Consider the following 23,458-nt stretch of genomic DNA (forward strand, 5'->3'; position numbering starts at 1 on the left):
TATGCGCAGAGCGAGGCTCGAACCCAGGACCTTCCGATCCGAAAGCGAGTGTCATACCACAAGACCACATAGCCGCACCGCTATTTCACTTTTTTTCCCGGGTAGAAACAAGGTTGATACCGGGCATAGATTCATTTTACACCTGAGTATGGTGAAGAAATGTGACCCTCCGCCTCGAAGCGGTATTAAGTCGGGATTTGGAAAACGAAGAAAACCGGTTTTAAAGTGGAAATCGTCAAAATTATCAAATTTCAGTTTTTGGTTGTTTCAGAAACTACAATCATTTTTCTACATGAAAACATAATAATTCAACATAAATATTGAGGATAAGTTATATAAATTTCAAGTTTAAAAATGCAACTATCAGTGACACATTCAAAACGAGAGTTGACTTTCTCTCAGAGAGCCACCCTTTCCAAGGCTTAGTAATACCGAGTCTTTTTCTCCACCAATAAGATGTAAGATATCACAGCAAAGGGCGTGTCTTTATCTATCTCAGAGAAAGCATGACTGTTTTCACAATTTCATGGTTCAACCAATAATGGACTTTAAAAACTGTAAACAAGTCTAGGTTTTTCCCTGACAACCTTACAAATGAATGATTCTGATTGGTCAACGCTCATCACATGCGCTGTGGCTGTAGACCATAATGCTCGGGCGATGCTTCATGACGTCAGCATGCGTGTGTTACATACGTGTGTGTTTGTGCATTTTGATACACACCACGTGCTATTATCTCTTTGTCTAACTGCATCGAGGTGATGGTCCTCCTTTGTCCCTCTTTTTTTATTCATGAAATTATAGGACATGCTAAGACTTAATAGGACAACAATTGACTAATCTTACACTTACAGAGATTGTTATAGGATAAACATTTAATTTTAAGTACAAAAGCAGAACAATAAATAGAACCTTCAACAATTAATGAACTCCCGATGGAAATACGTGTAACTAAAAAATGAAATGGATGGATAGATACACAGACAGAAAGACAAGCCTATAAATGGATAAATAGATAGATAGATAGATAGATAGATAGATAGATAGATAGATAGATAGATAGAATAGATAGATAGATGATAGATAGATAGATAGATAGATAGATAGATAGATAGATAGATAGATGAAGAGGGGAGAGAGACAAACAGAGAGAGAGAGGAGAGAGAGAGAGAGAGAGAGAGAGAGAGAGAGAGAGAGAGAGATGTTTGTTTTGTCGTGCTTTCTTTGTATACTGAAAGAAAGGGAGGGGGGGGGGGGGGGGGGTCTTTTTAGACAATGTACAATGTGGGTGAACGCTAAGGACAACTTGAGAGATTCAATAACAGGTTTTCATGTAAGTCACTACATAATAAGCCCCACCCCTCCTCCTCAAGCTGTCATCTGACTCAAAATGGAAACAATGCAATGATTGATTTGACCAGCCCATTTCTTTAATTGCAATCTCATTGGTCAATATGTTTCCAGTTGATTGACTATGACTTACTTTGTACAAAATGCTTTCTTTAAACTATCCCTACAATTCTTTGCTCCGCCTCCATCCCTTTCTTCATGTCTACCTCACTCTCTCCGTCTCCCTTTTGTTTCTTTCACACACACACACACACATACACACACATACACAGACAAACATACACACACACACACACACAAACACATACAATTATACAGGTTTCAATCTTTATTCTATTTCCCTCGCGTCCTCTTAATTCACAAGCAGTCTCACTCACCTCTCCCTCTCGCTCCTCTTTTTCTCTATATCTCTCTCTTTCTTCTTTCTTCTCTCTCTCTCTCCTCTTCTCTCTCTCCTCTCTCTCCTCTCTCTCCACACACATGTGTGTGTGTTTGTGTGTGTGTGTGCATGTGTGTGTGTGTGTGTATTTTACTCTCTCATTCTATCTCTTCCTCTCTAATCCTCTTTCTTGATAATTCTTTCCCTGCCCACCCGGCTTCACGTAGTTTCAAAACTGTACTTTCAAATTATAAAACCTTTAACTTTTGGCATTTTGAAATCGTATTTTCTCTATTAAATAAGACAAACATTTCACATTAATATCACATTAATAATACATTATTTCATTGATTCTTTATTCAAATATCAAAAATTCTTGAAAAAGTGAGCAATTGTCGGCATTTTTTTCCCCAGTGTTTTATTTGTTTAAGAATATCTTACGTAATAATGAATAACTACAAAAGTAATTATTGGATTGTTTCAAAAATTTGTATGTACATTATTAGATATATAATCTAAGCTCATGCCAAATTTCACTATTCTCGTCAAATTTTCGATGCCCGTATCTAAGGAGTTATCTTTGCCCATTGATTTGACTGTGCGTGAAAACGGTGCCTCACTTCAAAGTCGATTTTCTCAAAATTTGGTTTTCACACTCCCCCTACTTCAAACGGTCATATCTCGGCAATGAATGATCAGAATTTTATAAATTTGGTATCAAATTTTAAAGCATAAAATAAGCTATGATTGGGTACCAAAAACCCAAAATTGAAAAATCCGACTTAATACCGTTTCGAGGCGGAGGGTCACAAATGTGATTCGTGAGCCTTTTCAAAAACCTCAAATTTGGGCCGTCACAATAGGGTTCAAATCAAAGACTTACAAGTTAGAAGACGCATATTTCTGTTTGGAACAAAAGTGTGATGTCAGAAAACTGGTTTCAATCTGATTGGAAGTGTCAAACCACTCTTCCGGAGGACTTAATACATATCTTGTGTAATCGCCTGGTTTGAGTGGATGACATCTTATTTTCCTGTCTAAACATATGCTGGTCGTCAATAAAGATCATCAATCCATGCTATTTTACGCCCGGTACCCATAAGAAAACGCCTATATATATATATATATATATATATATATATATATATATATATATATATATATATATATATATATATATATATATATATATATCCTGCTGCTAAAATTAATATGCAAACTTTTGATTCAATATGTAAACTATTCATTTTTAGTCCTCCGAAGGACTGATGGTTATATACAAACTTCCAAGGAGTTTGGAATCGGAAAAGTAAAAGGTATGACGTCACGTCTTCTCTGCCCTATTGTACTTCTTTATTACTGAAATGGGAAGTAGAATTTAAAATTTACGTTTTATCTCCTTTCTTTGGTGTTGGGGTTTGTGTTGTTATAAAATTAACCATCTAACTCTAAACAAAATAAAGAAACCTGGTTCGCTTTTGTATGTTTTCCATTTCCTTGCAGGTGGTGCTCAGTGGCAAAGGACTAAAACAGGCAACGGTACGTTCTCCGTCGTATTTCCAGGTGGATGGCACAAAAGCCGATCCCGGTAAGAATTGAAGCAAACTGTCTTTTAACCCTCTCCTTACCAGCCATTTTCAGAATTTCCCCCAAACCTTCACACCCAACTAACACAAAATAGATTTTTTATCACTCAGACACAACAGCAGTAAAATTCTTGCGATGCATAATTTCTTTAGCAAAAGATGCTCTACAACACACTGTTCATTTTCTTTAAATTATGTGATGTACAAAACAAATTTAAATAAGAAAAATGTTGGTTGTATCGCATCGAATGTGACGATTTTCCTGTAGTTGGTAAGGAGAGGCAGACCAATACTGCCATTTTCCAGAATCAATGAGCACAAACAGTCGTGTTTCCCCAGTATCACTCGTGCATGGAACAGCATCCCTGAAAATGTCAGAGCAACCAATAACCTGACAATATTCTATAGTCATCTCGACCAGTTTAAAACAAATAGATATATATTGCGTCAATGGCACCCCACCAAATCTAGTTGTGCCAATCTTCATCACATAAAGCTACTACTACTACTACTACTACTACTACTACTACTACTACTACTACTACTACTACTACTACTACTGCTACTACTGCTACTACTACTACTAACTGCTACACTACTACGACTGCTACGCTACTACACTACTACTACTACTACTACTAACTACTACTACTACTACTACTACTACTACTACTACTACTACTACCACTGACTGCTACTCTCTCTTCTCTTCCTCTCCTCCCTCTCCTCCTCCTCCTCCTCCTCCTCTCCTACCTACTACTACTACTACTACACTACTACTACTACTACTACTACTATACTACTACACTACCTAATAATATACTACTACTACTATAATACTACTACTACTACTATACTACTACTACTACTACTACTACATACTACTACTACTACTACTACTACTATACTATACTACTACTACTACTACTACTACTACTACTACTACTACTACTGCTATTACTACTACTACTACTACTACTACTACTACTACTACTACTACTACTACTACTACAACTACCACCACCACCACTGACGCTATCACTATTAGCACCGCCACCTTCTAACCAAATTATTGCGCATTGTTATCTCAACTCAATGTACTGACACGACCCCATCATCACATGACCTTGACCTCATTCTCACACGACAGTTATTTCTCATTTCCCGACGGTTAAGACAGGAAGAGTTAATGCTCTTGTTCGGACATTTTTTTTTGTTTTACTGTCATTTGGTGGGACCAAACCACATTATTCCTTGTAAAATGTCAACAATGTGAGAACCTTCTCCTGTGTTCCTGCATAATATTACACGCTGGCTTAACCAGTTAACTGCCGTACACAGATAAGACACACATTTAAAAATTTGGCCAGAAAACTTGTCCTTCAAATATCGATCGATTTAAATGACCCTCACCTTGGCAAAAACTCTCATACCTGGGACTTCGTGAAGTCTTCCTTAAGTCTCAGGTTTTAGAGTTTTGCCAAGTTGAGGGTATTTTAAATCGATCAATATTTGATGGACGAGTTTTCTGGCCAAATTTTTAAATACGTGTCTTTCTTGAGTACGGCAGTACAGTTAACGGGTTAAATATTATATTGCAAATTCCTAGTTATACGACCAGGATCAACGTGGCTTGACTAACACAAAAGTCGAGGCGTGACCGAGGCGACAGAAGGCCCTGGGCGTGACGGATTGTTCACAAGTTCTTGAGATTCTAAATTTAATATTATAAAATTACACGAGTTTCTGGCCGTCCTTTGAGAAAAAACACAAACATGCATTTAAATTTCTGCACAGAAAAAAATCATCGTTTAAATAGAGACCGATTAAATAGATCCTCATCATGTGCGGCTATGTGGTCTAGTGGTCTGACACTCGCTTTCATATCTGAAGGTCCTGGGTTCGAGCCTCGCTCGGCGCATAGTTGAATCCTTGGAAAAGGCTCTTTACTCACATTCTCTCATCGTACTATGGTGTCAATGAGTACCTGGCCGTTAACAGCGTTGTCTCTGTCGGAAAAAAATGTAAGATGGCCTAACAGGCGACATGTTTCGTTTTACATGCTACGAGTTGCTGTTGGTCAGGGACCCCTTGTAAAGCGCTTTGGGCACGTTTAGTGGATATTGCGCTATATAAATGCTCTAGTTGTCAAAAACTTTAAATCCTGTAACTGTAACCCGAGGAACTTCTATAACCCGTTAACTACCCACCCTACTCTAGAAAGACTTGTATTTAAAATTTTAGCCAGAAAACTCGTCCTTCAAATATCGATCGATTTTTTTTAAAAAAACCCTCATCTTGGCCAAAAAACTAACAAACCGCGACTTAAGGAAGACTTCACGAAGTCCAAGGTTTGAGAGATTTTTGCCAAGTCGAGGGTAATTTAAATCGATCGATATTTGAAGGACAAGTTTTCAGGCCAAATCTTTAAAGGTGTGTCTTTCCAGAGTACGGCAGTTAAATGGTTACTAACGTTTTATTTCTATAAGGGTTCCTGACCTCCCATTGTGGACAGGGAGGTACATTCTGTGTCTTCTTTCCCCTATATCTGTTTTCCAACTTGCTTTCGGTCTTTGTCTTGGAATGAGATTATTTGGTTTTGTCCTGGCCCTCGTCGGATACCCTGGCTGGGAGGGAAACAGTCAAATGTATAGTTAGTTTTGTGGAGATGATATTTTTCCTTGTAGATCATCTCTGTTATGAACTGTATTATGTTTGTTTACATATTATATATTATATCATGATTTGTAAACATTTGAGTGTATCCCTCTTAGTGGGGACCTGTGCTTATGTGTGAATGAGACTTTTAGTTGATCTCATACTATGTAATTTGATAGTGTGCTCTTGGAATCTACACCTGTTCCCGATTTTAACCAATTACCCTTTGTCTTACCTTTTCTCGTGTGCTTTAATTCTGTAACTTTTTACTATACTATTTTATTCCTCTTTTCTGGCACTGTTATGACCTGAATGTGTTGGAAGCGTCGTAAAACCCTTAAACAACAAACATAGTTATAATTAATTTCATGATTACTTTCCTTATCTTCTCCAGGCAGACCAAGCGCGTACTTGGAGAGCATCCGTAACAAGATCCCTGTCAACTGTCATCCCGTCAGACCCAACGTCTACAAATGTGACTACGTGCCCGCTAAGGCCGGTGCCTACTTGTTGTACATCGACTGGAACGGGAAGCCTTTGAGAGGTAAGGAGCACCAGAGATGATTTAAATAATATTATTTATAGTTCCTCTTAGGCTTTTCGTGCCTATTTGTTGTACATAGACTGGAACGGGAAGCCTTTGAGAGGTAAGGAGCACCAGAGATGATTTAAATGTTATTAATAGTTCCTCTTAGGCTTTTCGTGCCTATTTGTTGTACAGAGTTTGGGAACGGAAAGCCTTTGAGGGGCAAGAAGCACCAGAGATGGTTTAAATGTTATTTATAGTTCCTCTTAGGCTTTTCGTGCCCATTTGTTGTACAGAGTTTGGGAACGGAAAGCCTTTGAGGGGTGAGAAGCACCAGAGATGATTTAAATGTTATTAATAGTTCCTCTTAGGCTTTTCGTGCCCATTTGTTGTACATAGACTGGAACGGGAAGCCTTTGAGGGGTAAGAAGCACCAGAGATGATTTAAATGTTATTAATAGTTCCTCTTTGGCTTTTCGTGCCCATTTGTTGTACATAGTTTGGGAACGGAAAGCCTTTGAGGGGTAAGAAGCACCAGAGATGATTTAAATGTTATTAATAGTTCCTCTTAGGCTTTTCGTGCCCATTTGTTGTACATAGACTGGAACGGGAAACCTTTGAGAGGTAGAGGAGGGAGTACTGAAGACATTTTTCTTGCACTCAAACAGTTTCGCTTCGCTTCTCTTCCTTTTTTTACGCACTTAACACTTGATTCAACAACCCTCGAATATTTTTAATGGACCCAAAATAGACCTCTACACAAGTCAAATATCTACTGTGTCATAAGATATTATTTATTAATACCATCCTGAAGATTTTTATTATTTTAAAATTTTCTTTTGTTTTTTTGGGGGTTTTTTAGTTTTCTTTTTGCTTTTTTTTTTTTTTCGGGGTTTTTTTTTTTGTTTTGTTTTTTTTTTTTTTCCTATTCTTTATCGAGGAGGGGGGAGGGCAGTTGATCCGGTCGTTGTCTAGGCAACCCATCGGTGTGGTCACGACCCGCTACTTATTCTCTCTATTGTCCTTAAACAAAAAAAATCTGAAATTAACAACTCCTTCAAATGAGTCTTTGTAGCCTTTAATTCCTAAAGCTGTGGATAATAAATTAGAAGTGCCAGGAATAATATTGCTTTAAAATCGTGATCAACATGACAGACTAGGAATTGAACCAAATATAAATAATCTTTTTCTTCCTCCAACCTCTCCCTCTTCTCCCCTTCCTTCTTCTTTCCCATCCTCTCCGTCTCTTCCACTTCTCCTCATCATCATCCTCCTCTTCCTCTTTCTTCTTACTTCTAATCAGCATCTTCTTCTTCTTCTTCTTCTTCTTCTTCTTCTTCTTCTTCTTCTTCTTCTTCTTCTTCTCCTTCTTCTCCTCCTCCTCCTCCTCCTCCTCCTCCTCCTCCTCCTCCTCCTCCTCCTCCTCCTCCCCCCCTCATCCTCATCCTCCTCCCCATCCTCCTATTCCTCCTTCTCCTCTTTCTCCCTCTCCTTCTCCTCTTTCTCCCTCTCCTTCTCCTCTTTCTCCCTCTCCTTCTCCTCCTTCTCTTCCTCCTCGTCCTGTGTCATTACAAAAATAAAAGCGATGCCCAACTCGTACTGTATGAAAAGGTTCCATGTTATGGTCTGCTGGGAGAATAAATTAATGATTGTGAAGCGCTCTAAGCATTAGTAAATACGTGAAAATACCTTACATAAATGTTCATAAACGTTTACTTCTTATAGATGCGGTGTGTCACGTTTCAAATGAACACAAAAGCGTCGACAGCCGTCTTTAATCAAAGCAGAACAATAAAAATAGGTGTGTGTGTGTGTGTGTGTGTGTGTGTGTGTGTGTGTGCATGACAAATTGGTTTTATCTAAAGGTAACGATTAATGGAGACAGCGACCTTTAGGTACTTTGCAGGTCTGATAAGTCAAATTGTTATGGCCTCATTGTTATAATGGAAACAGTACTCTCAAACCAACACAAGTTTTGTCCATTACAGCAATGTTAAATCAAGCCTATAATTAATTGCGTTCGGTTATCAGACCTGAAAACTGTAAATAGTATGTTTACCTAAGATGGTGACACTCCCATAATGGCCAGAGAGGCACTCATTGCGTCTTCTATCCCCCTATAGATAGTATGCAGATGACGTCACTCAGGCCTTTGTTTTTGTTTTTGCCATCCGCGTTTTTGAGTTGTTCTCACTAAACTGTATTAACCAGACTATAAAAGTTCATGGTTACACAGAGTTTGTGTGTTGGTCCGTTATACTTCCGGATGGCAATGTTGTGAATTCCTTGGCCAAGCGCATTCTATCTATATCTCTTTTCCAACATGCTTTCTGCCTTTGTCTTAGAATGAGATTACTTGGGTTTTATTTACCCTGGCCCTGGCCGGATACCCTGGCTTTGAGGGAAACAGTCAAATTTATGAGTTTTTGGAGATGATAATTTTTCCTTGTATATCATCTCTCTGTTATGTATAATCAGGCCCGTCCCAATTGCGTTTAGTATCAGACCTGCAAAAATAGGTGCACGTTGGTTTCGCTCGAATTTGATAAGCTAAGCCTAAATTAAAAATAATTTATATAAACCACCGGATTCTCCATGACATAATACCGGTTTGAGTCGATTTGTCATATATTTTAATTAGGACATTGATGCTTTGTATTTGCGAGAGAAAAAAATCCAGCAAAAAAATCCCAAAGCGTAATGGCGTAAATTTCGTTCTTTCTATAGATAGCATGCGCTTGGCTAAGAAGCTCACAACATTGCCATCCGGAAGTATAACGAACCAACACACAAAACTGTGTGTAACCATGAACTTTTATAGTCTGGTTAACACACTTTAGTGAAAATTACTCATAAACGCAGATGGCAAAAAACAAAAACAAAACAATAACAAAGACCTGATTGACTCAACTTCATTCTATCTATTGATCTATCATTATTTTGATTCAAACAGGATCTCCATTCAAGGTCAACGTCCGTGACCCGGTTGACCCCGCCAAGGTCGTGATAGCGTTTAATCCTAAAGGGGGCGTGGTCGGAAAGGATTTCGAGATGAAAGCTGACCCCCGGGACGCCGGTATAGGTGAGTGTAAGAAACATCATTTATTGTTATCTATAATATTTCATAATATCTGGGCTAATACTCTCTGAGCATCGTGCCCCTAGTCTGGACAATTTTATGCATCGCAGAAAAGTATCCAGCTTGTTTGTACCTACCGGTGCACTCTACCATGTCTTTTCTGGTGTTAATGTAGTTTTTTGTTGTTTTTACGTTGTTGTTGTTGTTGCTGTAGTTGTTTTTGATGTTGTTATATGTTTATTGTTGCTACTTTAACTGTTGTTGTTTTCGTTCTTGTTTTAGTTGCTGCTGCTGTTATTGTTGTTGTTATGTTTTTATGGTTGCTACTTTAACTGTTGTTGTTGTTCTTGTTTTAGATAAATTAAATGTCTTTATTCGGGAAGTAGAACAAGTAGTCCTTCGGAACCATGGGAGTTTATCCCGGTTTATATAGCGTGAAACAGCCAATAGCAATTGCTTGCTATCCTTTGGATAGGACGCTAGTCTATCGAAAACTACTTTCCGCCATATCTAAGAGATCTAGCTACCCAATAACTGTTGGGTAGACAAGGGGGTCTCGACTGCACCCGGGATCGAACTCTGTCCTTTTGCGTGTGACGCGAGTGCTCTACCAACCGAGCTATCGGGTCACCCCTTTATTGAGGAAATTGATTGTATAAAGTTTCTCAAACTTCGAAAATGTCAGATTTCCATATTCTGAAATTTAAATTTGGACTTTAAACTCAGTTTTCTTGATTTAAGTTCATCTCATCTTTAAAACAGTCTAACGTGAAAGGTTCAAATCTGACTTTGACAACGAAAGCATTGCCTGGGCCACATGATTAATTTGTTTGTTTCGTTTTGTTTTTTTATTTTTGTTTTATTTGTTTGTTTATTTTTACCTTTTGTTTTACTATGTTCGGTTTTGTATTTTGTTGGATTGTTTGGGTTTTTTTTTTTTTTTTTTTTTTGTTTTTTTGGATGGTTTATTTTCTGACATATATGTTTGATTGTAACACGTTGAGCAATTTAACTGTCAAAAAATAAAATCAATTAACACTGCACTCGCTGGGCTATAGGGGTAATTTTTTTTTCTTTTACTTCTTGTTTTGCTTTGTTCTTTTTTTTTTTGTTTTTGGACAGACATATTTGATTGTACTACATTGACCAATTTAACTGTCAAAGAATAAAATCAATTAACACTGTACAATGATTAAAACCTTTCGACACGACCACTTCATTGTCTTTGTTTTAAATACGGCCAGGTTCCTTGAAGACCCGGATTTACAATCAAGAAAACGTGCATCTGTCACAAGGAACTTAAATTTCTATTTGTTATGTCCCTTTGTGCTATACTGTTGTTTCTAGTGACGTGGTGTTGCTAAATCCAGCTTATTACTCACTGACGGGGCCATGAAAGTGTCTTGAGCGTCTTATGGCTTAAGGCTCCCCAAGAAACCAAGGGAAATAAATCATATAGAAAATAATAGCTAACCCAGAATTAGCCTATAAGCTATTTAATAATATTTGTTAATCTACGAGGATCTTTTTGTTAATGAGAAGGGATCTTTTTGAGAGAAAATAACGAACAACCCACGAGCTTTGATATTGATGCTATGCGTCTTGGTGAAATACTCACAACATCTATCAGCCGGATATAAATTGCCTACACACAAAACTATGTGTAACCTTGAATGTTAATAGTCTGATTGATAAAATTTATTGAGAACTTTCCACCCAAATGACTGTCTAAAAACAATACCAATGAGCTGATTGATGTCAATTTTATTCCTTCTATAGGACATTATGCATTAAATAAAGGTACCAAGCCGACAGTATCTCTTGACAGTGACTCTGTAGTCACCAATTTACCTACCAACCTACCTTCTTACCTTCAGTCTTATAGATAGTGTGCGTTTGGCTAAGAAGTTCACAACATTGCCATCCGGAAGTAGAACGGACCAACACACGAGTATATTTATAACCATGAACTTATAGATAGTATGCAGATGACGTCACTCAGGTCTTTGTTATTGTTTTTTGCCATCCGCTTTTATGAGTAATGCTCACTGAACTGTATTAACCTGACTATAAACGTTCAAGGATACACACAGTTTTGTGTGTTGGTCCGTTATACTTCCGGATGGCAATGTTATGAGCTTCTTAGCCAAGCGCATACTATCTATATAGTCAGGTTAATATAGTTTAGTGAGAATTACTCATAAACGCGGATGACAAAAAAAAAAAAAACAATAACAAAGACCTGAGTGACGTCAACTTCATTCTATCTATTTATTCACCAGGTGTTTTGACGGCCACGTGCACGGATCCTGTAGAGAGGGACATACCTGTCCGAATGAATGAGAATTACGACGGAACTATGGCGCTCAAGTGTAAGCCTGTCATGCCAGGAGTACACAGGGTGGATGTCAAATACAACGGGGACCACGTCCGAGGTAACAATAAATGTGTCAGTGCATGACGGAAGGTGAAAAGTTTGGATTTGCACCTTTTTTTGCATTTTCTGAATGCATTTACTCCCAAGAGTATTTTTATTTTTATTTGAAGTAAATCGGGTGATTTATCATGAAGTTATGGTCAGATGTAAGGGAAAGGTATCCAGTAACTTTTCTCAAAGTTCATACTTATTTTCAACTTGACTAGCTGTAAAAAATAAATACTTAGAAGTGAAATTAAGCTTTGATATTTCCCGAAGATGTACAAAAAGGGTTGATTTAATCATTTATGACAAGAACTCATTTTTGATAGAAATTGACCTAATTAAACTCGGCAATATCTCAGTTCAAACCTTTTCACCATCCGACTGATTATGTAATTCACTGTAAAAAAATACGGACTTCATAGATCACAACAAAATCAACAACATCCATAAATTTACATGACAGATACCTTTGCTTGTCTATTTATTGCCTAGCAGATGGAACTAAAAAGAAATCTTGAGCAGTTACATAGCTCGATATCCACTAAAAAGCTCAAAGCGCTGTATAAGGGTCCCAAACCAAGAGCAAAGCTTAACATGTAGGACAAGACATGACACCTGTTAGGGGGAAAATGCATTATTTTCCTATCAGAGATAAAGCTGATAACAGCCAAGCACTCATTTTACACCTGAGAACGGTGAAAGAATTTGAATAAAGAGACTTTTTTTTCAAAGGACTCGACTATATGCCGCTCAGAGTGAGACTCTAACCCTGCATTTTCCGATGGCCGCACAAAACTATACATTGATGATAAAGAACTGAATAAGTGTGTATGAAAGGTGTCAGACAAAGAAAGAAAGAAAAGTACAAGAATAAAAACCATCCCACAAAATCAGTCAACCCCGACTTGGGATCAACCCTCAGACCTTCTTTGGTAATCAGATGATTTTTTTTCTTGTATTTTTCTTTCTTGCTTTGTCTGGCACATTTTACACACACTTATTCAGTTCTTTATCTTACACCGGTGCCTGCTCCTTAATTGAGAAGCAAGATAGGTCTGTCTGGTTTCTATTGTGAGTTGTCTCTCTCTCTCTCTCTCTCTCTCTCTCTCTCTCTCTCTCTCTCTCTCTCTCTCTCTCTCTCTCTCTCTCTCTCTGTGTGTGTGTGTGTGTATGTGTGTGTGTGTTTGTGTGTGTGTATGTATGTTTGTGTGTGTGAATGAGTATGTGTCAGCCAAAGTAATTTGTAATTTAAGCGCTTAGAGTCTGGTGTCTCGGAGTTATAACGCTATATAAGTTTCCAGCATTATTATTATTAATTATATATTATTATTATATATTATTATTATTATTATTATTATTATTATTATTATTATTATTATATATTATTATTATTATTATTATTATTATTATTATTATTATTATTATTATTATTATTATTATTATATTATTATTATTATTATTATTATTATTATTATTATTATTAAACCCTTCATCAGCACAACAATAAACAAATGAACTTGGAGAACGAATAAAATAAAATGAAATGCAGTATAACTTGTATTATCGGTACTTCTTCTTCTCTCAACATATAAATTGATGATATACTTTTTACAAAGACAAATGTTATGATCACTTCAATGATAATCTTATGAAAAACTTGGTATATGTCACAGCAACACGTTTTTCTACACAATAGACACGTATTTCTACACAAGAGCGACATGTTTCTGCACATCAGCGACACGTATTTCTACACAACAGTGACACGTATTTCTACACAACAGTGACACGTATTTCTACATAACAGTGACGCGTATTTCTACACAACAGTGACGCGTATTTCTACACAACAGTGACACGTATTTCTACACAACAGCGGCACATATTTCCGCACAACAGCGTCACATTTATATAAAACAGCTGCACTTGTTTCTAGATCCAAAAGCGACACGCATGTCTACACTAACGACACGTGTTTCTACGTGTGTACCGGGTCAAGGCGCATTCCAATGAAACAATAACTCCTTATTGGGACCATACTGAACCAGTGTTCCATTTCATACCGTACGAATCGCCTGTTAGGCATCTTCATTACTGTCTGTCAAGTATTTTTCCAAACTAAGTCCCAATGAGAGAAAAAAATAAATAAAGATGTCTAATGACACTACACCAAGTCCAAATCTGACACATTATCAAAATCGTATGCACAAGATAAGAATGAGTTGGGGGGGGGGGGGGCAATTCACATTAAACAAACCCGTCTATTTTTAGTATTATTATTATTATTCACTTTTTTTTTCAGTTGTTAGACATTATTTTATCCCTGAACAATCCACCGCACCTGGACACCTACTTAGTTCACGATTAAGAGATTTTTTACTCATAATTCATAATATAAGAAAATATTTTAGTACTGTCCCTCCTATTTCACTTTATTCGGCGTCATGTCAAGATATATTAAGTGCGGATGATATTGCATTATCGTGAAAGTTACCTCCCCCTGAACTGACGTCATAGCTTTTCTCCTTGGTGAAATGAAGACGTATTGTCTCAAAGCTGTATCTATTATGCAGGGGTCAACCAGATGCTCAAAAGTGATTTTATTATATATGCTATGTGTTTATGTAAAATACTCACAACATCTGCCAGCCGGATATAACGTACTGACACACAAAACTATGTGTAACCTTGAACTTTCATAGTCTGATTTATCGAAATTAGTGAGAACTAGATATTAAAATGGCTTTTTAAAAACAATAACAAAAAGATGTGCGACGCCAATTTTGTTCCGTCTATAACAAGTATTATTATTATTATTATTATTATTATTATTATTATTATTATTATTATTATTATTATTATTATTATTAGTATATATTTATTTTAGTAGTAGTGTAGTAGTAGTAGTAGTAGTAGTAGTAGTAGTAGTAGTAGTAGTAGTAGTAGTAGTAGTAGTAGTAGTAGTAGTAGTAGTACTATTATTAATATCATTATCAGTATCATTATTATTATCATTATCATTATTATTATTATCATCATCATCATCGTTGTCGTCGTCATCGTCGTCATCACCACCATCATCATCAACTTCCTCTTCACCATCTCACTACTACCACCAACACCATCATCATCATCATCATCATCATCATCATCATCATCATCGCCATTACTATTATTTCAGGGAGTCCATTCAACATCAACATCAAAGACCCGCCACCAAAGGGCTCTGTGAAGGTGTGGGGCCCAGGCATTGAGAACGGAGTCATCCCAAAATTCCACAGCACATTCTGGGTGGAGACAACAGGAGCTGGTGCCGGGGATCTCCGTGTCCGCATCATTGGACCAAAAGGTGACAATCATTTGGATTCTTACTTACTTACTTACTTACTTACTTATCAGAACCAGCGACCGCCTGAGCTCTAGCCCTTCGGTCTTGTGCCATGACGTAGAAGTTAGACGTCTTTTGTAGTTGTTCCATGTGACTATAAAGTGTGTTACTGATGCTTGGATTTGGTGGGAGGAATGTGCATCTCAGGTTGACATTCAAGCAAGTCATTTGGATTCAATTGAGCTTTTATATAGGGCAATATCCACTAAACGTGTTCAAATCGCTTTACAAATGGCCCCTAACCAACAGCAACAAATAAAATTTAGGACGAGATTTGACGCCTGTTTGGCGATAATGCAATTCTTTTCCGGACAGAGACGACGCTGTTAACAGCTGTTAACTCATTTTACACCTGAGTACGGTGAGATAATTTGAGTAAAGAGCCTTTTCCAAGGACTCAACAATGCATCGGGGGGAGGCTCGAACCCAGGACCTCCCGATCCGAAAGCGAGTGTCATATCACTAGAATACATGGCCACATATTTGGATATCATTGGACCAAAAGGTGAGATTCATTTGGATTGAATTGAGCTTTTATATAGCGCAATATCCACTAAACGTGCTCAAAGTGCTTTACAAAGGGTTCCTGACCAACAGCAACAAATAAAATTTAGGATGAGATATGACGCCTGTTAGGTGATTATACATTTTTTTCCGGACAGAGGCGACGCTATTAACGGCTGTTAACTCATTTTACACATGAGTACGGTGAGATAATTTGAGTAAAGAGCCTTGTCCAAGGACTCAACAATGCACCGGCGGAGGCTCGAACCCAGGACCGCCCGATTCGAAAGCGAGTGTCAGATCACTAGAATACATAGCCACATATTTGGACAAATCCTGGCAATTTTTCACCCTTATTTTTGCATCACATTTACTCCTAAGATTGATGATTTGAAATGACATTTTGATTATTAAAGAATAGTATGTTAACCTCAACAAAGCGGTAAGGGGGGTCCCGCTAGCTCAGTTGGTAGAGCACTCGCTTCATACGCAAAGGGACTGAGATCGATCCCGGGTGAAGTTGAGATTTTTCTCTGACCTCCCTGTTCACCCTGCAATGAATGGATAGCTAGGTCTGTAAGATCTGACGGAAAGTAATTTGCGAGTGACTAACGTCCTATCCAAAAGATTGCAAAAAATTGCAATTGTCCATTTTACGCTATGGAAACCGGGACAAACTCAGGCTAGTCAAAGAATGAGACAGCAAAAGTATACAAAGAAGATTAAGAGAAGGAGGAGGAGGAGGAAGGGGAGGAGGAAGAGGAGGAGGAGGGTGATGAGATTGACGACGAGGAGGAATGATAATAATAATTGTTGCCTTACCTTTTGGTCATGACACTCGGCTCCTGACCTATAGATACCTGGTTTCAGTCCCTCTATATGCCGCACAAAAATGAGTAAGTGGAAAAGACAAATTGCTTAAATTCTAATTATATCACCATACTCAAGTGTACCTGGCCTGGCTATTAACAGCTTGGTCTCTGTCGAAAATAATATAATGAAATAAATAAGATATAATTCCCTTTATTCATCCCATAGGGGGAATTTGTCTCTATGGTCTATTCCAAGGGATGACTGGAATAGCCCTAGGCGTCAGTCTCATTGCAGCGACGCAAAATGACTAGGTCGAGATGACTTGCTCAAGGCCACACAGCGCAGCGGAGGGTGATCGAACTCGGTACTTTTTGGGTACGAAGCAAAGACCGTACCGCTGAGCCACGCTGCCCCTTATGTAATCGTGACTTACTTACGGCCTGTCTCGCCCTACATGTTGGCTTGGGTCCCGTTGTAAAGGGCTTTAAGTACATTTAGTAAATGTGGCCCATCGCCATAGTTTTGATAAATTTGTCTTTAATTTGACTTTTTAGCATCCAGACTGACAACATGGAGACGGTGGGTCAAAAATATTGTCTATATGAATTGTGCGACTATGTGGTCTAGTGACACTGGCTTTCGGATCGGAAGGTCCTGGGTTCGAGCCTCGCTCGGCGAATAGTTGAGTCCTTGGAAAAGGCTCTTTATTTACATTCTCTCACCGTACTCAGGTATAAAAAGAGAACCTGGTCGTTAACAGCGTTATCCGAAAAAAATCGCAATATCGCCTAACGGGCCTAACTAAATGTTAAATGTTGCTGTTCGCCAGTGACCCATTGTAAAGCGCTTTGAGCACATTTAGTTGACATTGCGCTATTTTAAAAAGAATAGCTGAAACTCAAGATCTATATTAAACCTCAATTTTTTTTTATTATGAAGGAGTCTTCGGACAATTCCAGATTCTTGTTATCGTCGCCATGTTAATATGTATTTTTTATATGTCATAATTTTCAGGAGCATTTAACGTGAAGATGCGTAAGGCCAGCGAGAAGGATAAAATCTACCAATGTTTCTACGACCCTGTGGAGCCTGGGGTCTATACGGTACACGTTCAGTGGTCGGGAGTCCACGTTGAGGGGAGTCCCTACACGGTGTTACTGGGGGACAGCGATGCTGAACTCCTCAGGATGCAGGAGGAACTCGGCGTCCTTCAACCAAGCCCCCACAATACCAGCAGCAGTGTCATCAACGGCTACAGCAACAATAATAACTATAACAACAACAACAACATCAACAACTACAACAGTATCAAGAGAAATAACAGTTACAACAACAACAACAACAACAATATCAACAATAGCATTAGTCACGGGAATGATGATGATGGCGGCAGCAGCATTAGACGCAAAGAGTCTCCACGATCCCAAAGAACTTCCACAAGTAGAAATTTTAGTACTGCTAATAGTAACGACGGAGTTGGCGATATGTTGTACTAAAGTTTTAGAGAACAGTTGGGGCTATCTACCCCTGAAGCCTGGGATCGTGAAAAATTCTAACAAAAAGGTGAGAAGGGAAAGGCTTTTGTTTCATTTGTTTTCAAATGCTTCGGGTAGAAAAGGTACAAACCATGGACGGTGCAGATTACAAACAAGCGTTCAACGTTCCGTTGGTTTTTTTTTAATTGTTTTGCTGACGAAGGGTTTGTACCCGAAACGTTCATTGTTTCCATCCGGAGCCTTTCCATTTCCCCCTTTTTGTTATTAGATTTTTACTAAGTTTTGATTCTATATGGGTATTTTTATGATTTTTTTTGTTATGAATTATTGTGTTAAACGCATACAATTTAGCAAGAGATAGTTTTAATTACAATGAAACTTATACGTCACTGATATATCTTAGATCAAGAATGTGTTCACTGATAGGATTTGAGGAGGTTAGGAAAGGAGTGGATTTGAAAATACACATAAAGACAGATAGATATTATTATTATTATTATTATTATTATTATTATTATTATTATTATTATTATTATTATTATTATTATTATTATTATTATTATTATTATTATTATTATTATTATTATTATTATTGTGTTCACATCACAAGATTCAATATCAAAGTCTAGGCTATTTGGTATAAAATGAATGCTACATAAATTTATGTGGCTTCGAAATTTAGTTACTAGGTGTGATCGAAACTTTTATTAATGTGATTCAATTGTTGAGATTGATTTTGAGGCGCTTCAAATTGTTTATAGATTGTTACGAACCTCCATGTATTCTTAAAACAATTTTCGTCCTCTTTCTCCATGTAAATAAAATATTGTTGTGAAAGTTTGTTTTTCTTTTAATCAAAATTGAGATTATTCCGAAGCTATGTTGTTTTAAAATGGGGACAGTTTTAAGCGGGTCTGATTCTTAATTGTTTTACAATAATAAGATATAATTTAAATAATATTATGACGTCTACGATTTGATAGCATTAAAATACGCATATACCATGGTAATACGGTCCACGAGTGGTGTCACACGCCTCTTGGTCTCGATCGAAATTCTAGCCTATGTATACGTATTTTCAGGTCTAATAACCGAGCATTAGCACAATTATGGGGTTGATTTAATGTTGTTATGGTGGACAATAAGGTGCGAAGATTTGAGAGTAGCACTTTCCATTACAACAATGAGCCCATAATAATTTGGGTTATCAGACGATCCATCTAACCCATCGGTTTTGTTCTGAATTAGTTTTAAGTCGTCTCCTAAAATTGTTTTGCATTATTTTTGTTATCGTGTTGTATTTTTTGTTGTTAAATATTGACTTTAATGAGTTAAAAGATACAATGTTTACATTTTATATTTAACTTTTTTTTCTTGTTGTTTACTATGTTGGATTTTAAAGACAATTCTTAATCTTGACTTTATTTCAGTATAACTGAATTTTTAAAACAGTAAATTGTTTGATGTGCATTATGTATCCTTGTTATGAAACGACATATTTTTAACTGTGACCTCGGGTGGCCCTCAATCATATACCTATGATGTTCGCATGGGCGTACGATCCGATAGTGATGTCGTTTCTTCTTCTCTTTACTAGCCTATCCTGCTTCTTTGGTTTGTGATTGTATTTTTGACAGGGGATTTTTTTTTTCTGTAAATCTTCTGCCTGTTTGTTCTTGGTTATTTATAATTTAGCTTATGATATCTTTAGGTTATGATTTTGATTTACATTTATAGTATTTTTGTTAGATTGCTTGTTTTTTTGTTTCAGCGGTCTCTCATATAACCTCAATTGTGTTGGAAGAGACCTAAAGCAACAAACAACAAATTTAACTGTGACCCATTGACTCGTATAGGTATTATGTCGCGTAATTTAGATACTGAAAGATTGAAGTTATAGCTACGATTATCAGACATAGGTTAAATATATTATATGTTTAAAAAAAGAAATAACGTGGTTTCTTAAAGATCTTAATTGGTGTGTTTGAAAAAGTATCAGTCAAAGTAAGGAAAAAGAAAAAAATACGCCTATGCTATCATTAGATACCGTCGCCTAGACATTCCATGAGGAATATAGATAATCCATCAAACAAGATGTCTGATGTCAACAGGAATCACCCATGGTTGTCCAACTGAGAAAATTGGGGGTTGATAATCTTGACAAAGGAAAAAACAAGCGGGGCTCAAACTCGGGTCCTTCCTGGTCACAGTGCAATGCCTTAACCACTAGACCACACTGCCCAAAACATTTTCAGCATTCCTCGACTGGGGATCGAACTTCAGACCTCCCGATTCTTAAAGAAAGAAAGAGTTCCAAACTATTTTTCTCATCATTTTAATTTATAAGTAAGTTTTCGACCGTTATTTGGTACATCCCGACATAGTACCGTTATGAGGCGATGGGCTACAAATGTATACATTTATTTTTAACCATTTATCATATTGGTGCTATATCACTTCCTTGACAAATTCTGCCGTAATCTGAAAGAAAACCAACACATTTTTTTTCATATTTTGGCCAGAAAAACTCGTCCTTCAAATGTCGATTGATTAAAATGACCAAAATATTGTCAAAAACTCTCTGGAACCATTTCCCCTTTGTCTTACTTTATCTTCAATTGTAATTCTATAACTTTTTACTATCTATCCCATTTTCTTTCTTTGCTGGCGCTGATATGACCTAAACGTGTTGCAAGAGTAAAAACCCTTAAAAACGAATAGCAAGACATCGAACATGGGACTTTGATAAAGTTTAAGAAGACTTTAGAGTTTTTTGACACAATGAGGGTCCTTTTAATCAATCGATATTTGAAGGACGAGTTTCTTGGCCAAAATTTTTTTAAAGGTTTTTTTTTTTGTTTGAGAGTACAGCAGTATTGGTCCCATATCCTCCGGGGTCTTTTCGTCTTACCGGATCATTTATCTCCGTTCACCATTATAACTCATAGTAAATTCTAACTATTCCCCTAATTCTAACTATACCCCTTATCGAGAATTTGTAGCTACGCCTTACGCACTCACTACATGCTGCGTATTTTGTTTTTTTGGATGAAAAAGGGTCTTTGAGCCCAAATTCATCTTAACGACGCCACAACCACATTAACTCATTCGTCTGTAGTGTTTCATTCATCCTGTTTTGTTTGTAAAGCGGTAACCCGAAACGTCCATCTTATCTGTTTTGCATATTAAATTTCGCATTGTTATTTATCTCACAATAATTAACACTCACAACAATGTGTGACGAAATACGTAGGTGAAAAAGACGTATCTCGGTGTTTCAGGGTAGGATTTTCTAACCTCCTCCCACAGTGGGCAGAGAAATCATTTGCTGTGTCTCCTGTTTTCCCTTTCCATGCTGCTCTCTGTCATTGTTCTGGATTGAGATTTTCGATATTTTTTTCCTGCTCTTTTTAATGGCTCTGAATTGACCGAATGGTGTCGCGAACGCCTTAAACCTCAGCCATCGTTAACTTATAGATAGAATGCGCTTGGCCAAGGAGTTCACAACATTGCCATCCGGAAGTATAACGGACCAACACACAAACTCTGTGTAACCATGAACTTTTATAGTCTGGTTAATACAGTTTAGTGAGAACAACTCACAAACGCGGATGGCAAAAAGAAGAACAAAGGCCTGAGTGACGTCATCTTCGAACTATCTATAGAATAGATAGTATGCAGATGACGTCACTCAGGCCTTTGTTATTGTTTTTGCCATCCGCGTTTGTGAGTTGTTCTCACTAAACTGTATTAACCAGACTATAAAAGTTCATGGTTACACAGAGTTTGTGTGTTGGTCCGTTATACTTCCGGATGGCAATGTTGTGAACTCCTTAGCCAAGCGCATTCTATCTATAGAATCCATTAGAACGTCATTTTTTAAGGTTTTCACAGCGTCTAGTGAGTTGTCGTAAGTAGAGCTCAAGGAAACAAATGATTCCATTGGTTGAACTATTGAATACAACTCACGATTTGTTTTCTTTTACGTCGTTTTTTGGTCAATGTCAGGTTATCATATGTTAACGATGGCTACGCTTGAACCCCTAAAAACAAACAAACATCAGCCGTTTTATATCGCTTTGTCGTCTTCCATTTCCACATCCTAGTCTTTCCATTTCAATAGTGTCTTTATTGTATTCCCACTAGAGTCTAAATTTAAAATGAAGGTGCTTCCTGGCATTCCTACATCTTACCCACCGCCTCAATGTTTTATTTTGTCGGAGTGGAGCAGAATCAATTAAAAAATAAAAATCAGCATTAAAGCTAAATGGTAAAAAAAATATGACACATGACTTGTATTTGCCAGATTATGGAATTATGCTTATTCTCTTCTATTAAGCATATAAATTTAATACAAATTTTATATCTTTGGTCACATATTAAATTTTCAGCATCTTGTTCATCCCGACTTAATTACCTGCTCTATCGTCGCAGTACTCTGAAGAATAAAAGAGCACGTTTTAAGAATTTTAAAATTGTCTTTCAAATATTGATTGATTAAAGTTACCTTGAAAAAAGAAAAAGAAAAACAAAACAAAGAAAACTCTCAAACCCAGGGCATTCGTAAAATCCCAGGTTTGAGACGGTTTGGATTTCTTTTTTGACAAGATGAGGGTAATTTTATTCGATTGATCTTTACATGACTTCTTTTTCTGGCCACAATTATTAATACATGGTGGAGGCGATGGGCATACGTCCTCAGTGCGACTTGAACCAGTTTTTATTCGTTTAGAAAAAGTTCAGCTTAAAAAAACACACAAAGTTTAGCACTTTCTATTTAATTTCTGACTTGCCTTATAAAATACTCGTTTTTCATTATGTTGTCAAAACGTTTTACTATTGATATATTTTTTTAAAAAAAAGATTATCTTACTTCCATTTTATCAACAATTTTTACCAATCATCATGTACTTAAACTTCTACACATATTTGTTTTTATCCGACATATTTGTTTATATTTTATTCCATTTATATTTTGCATATAGATCGAACGCTATAGCATATTATTAACTCTTAATTCTTTTATTGCTGTGCAAATAAATAAATATTAATTACTTGACAAACACGTTATCTCAATAAAATAATTTCTATATGTAGAAATAAGTTTTAGTTTGATTTTTTTAATTACTCGGGTTCAACATCGACGGTCGACAGAGAGCCGGACTGGGTGAGGTCTTCTGAACTCCTGGGTGGAGTCCCTGACCTCCCATAGTGGGCAAGGAGATACATACTGTTTCTTCTATCCCCCTATACCTGT

At 37.1% G+C, this 23,458-nt stretch overlaps 1 protein-coding gene across 4 annotated transcripts in view; it reads left to right on the top strand.

The window, feature by feature from the left end:
• The window catches only part of LOC144980874 (filamin-B-like), a 94,096-nt gene extending 70,795 nt beyond the window's left edge, over positions 1-23,301 (top strand). For all 4 annotated transcript variants that reach the window (XM_078928760.1, XM_078928757.1, XM_078928761.1 and 1 more), the window contains exons 26-31: positions 3,233-3,317; positions 6,368-6,517; positions 9,453-9,581; positions 11,861-12,013; positions 15,182-15,349; positions 17,720-23,301. In XM_078928760.1, coding sequence (XP_078784886.1) covers positions 3,233-3,317; positions 6,368-6,517; positions 9,453-9,581; positions 11,861-12,013; positions 15,182-15,349; positions 17,720-18,201 — 1,167 coding nt within the window. In that variant the 3' untranslated portion in view covers positions 18,202-23,301. The remainder of the gene's footprint in view (positions 1-3,232; positions 3,318-6,367; positions 6,518-9,452; positions 9,582-11,860; positions 12,014-15,181; positions 15,350-17,719) is intronic.
• The last annotated feature ends 157 nt before the right edge of the window (positions 23,302-23,458 follow it).

The sequence above is a fragment of the Berghia stephanieae genome, chromosome 10 (assembly GCF_034508935.2).
Source record: "Berghia stephanieae isolate SIO BIC M18660-M18661 chromosome 10, UCSD_Bste_1.3, whole genome shotgun sequence".
Classification (NCBI taxonomy): Eukaryota; Metazoa; Mollusca; class Gastropoda; order Nudibranchia; family Aeolidiidae; genus Berghia; species Berghia stephanieae.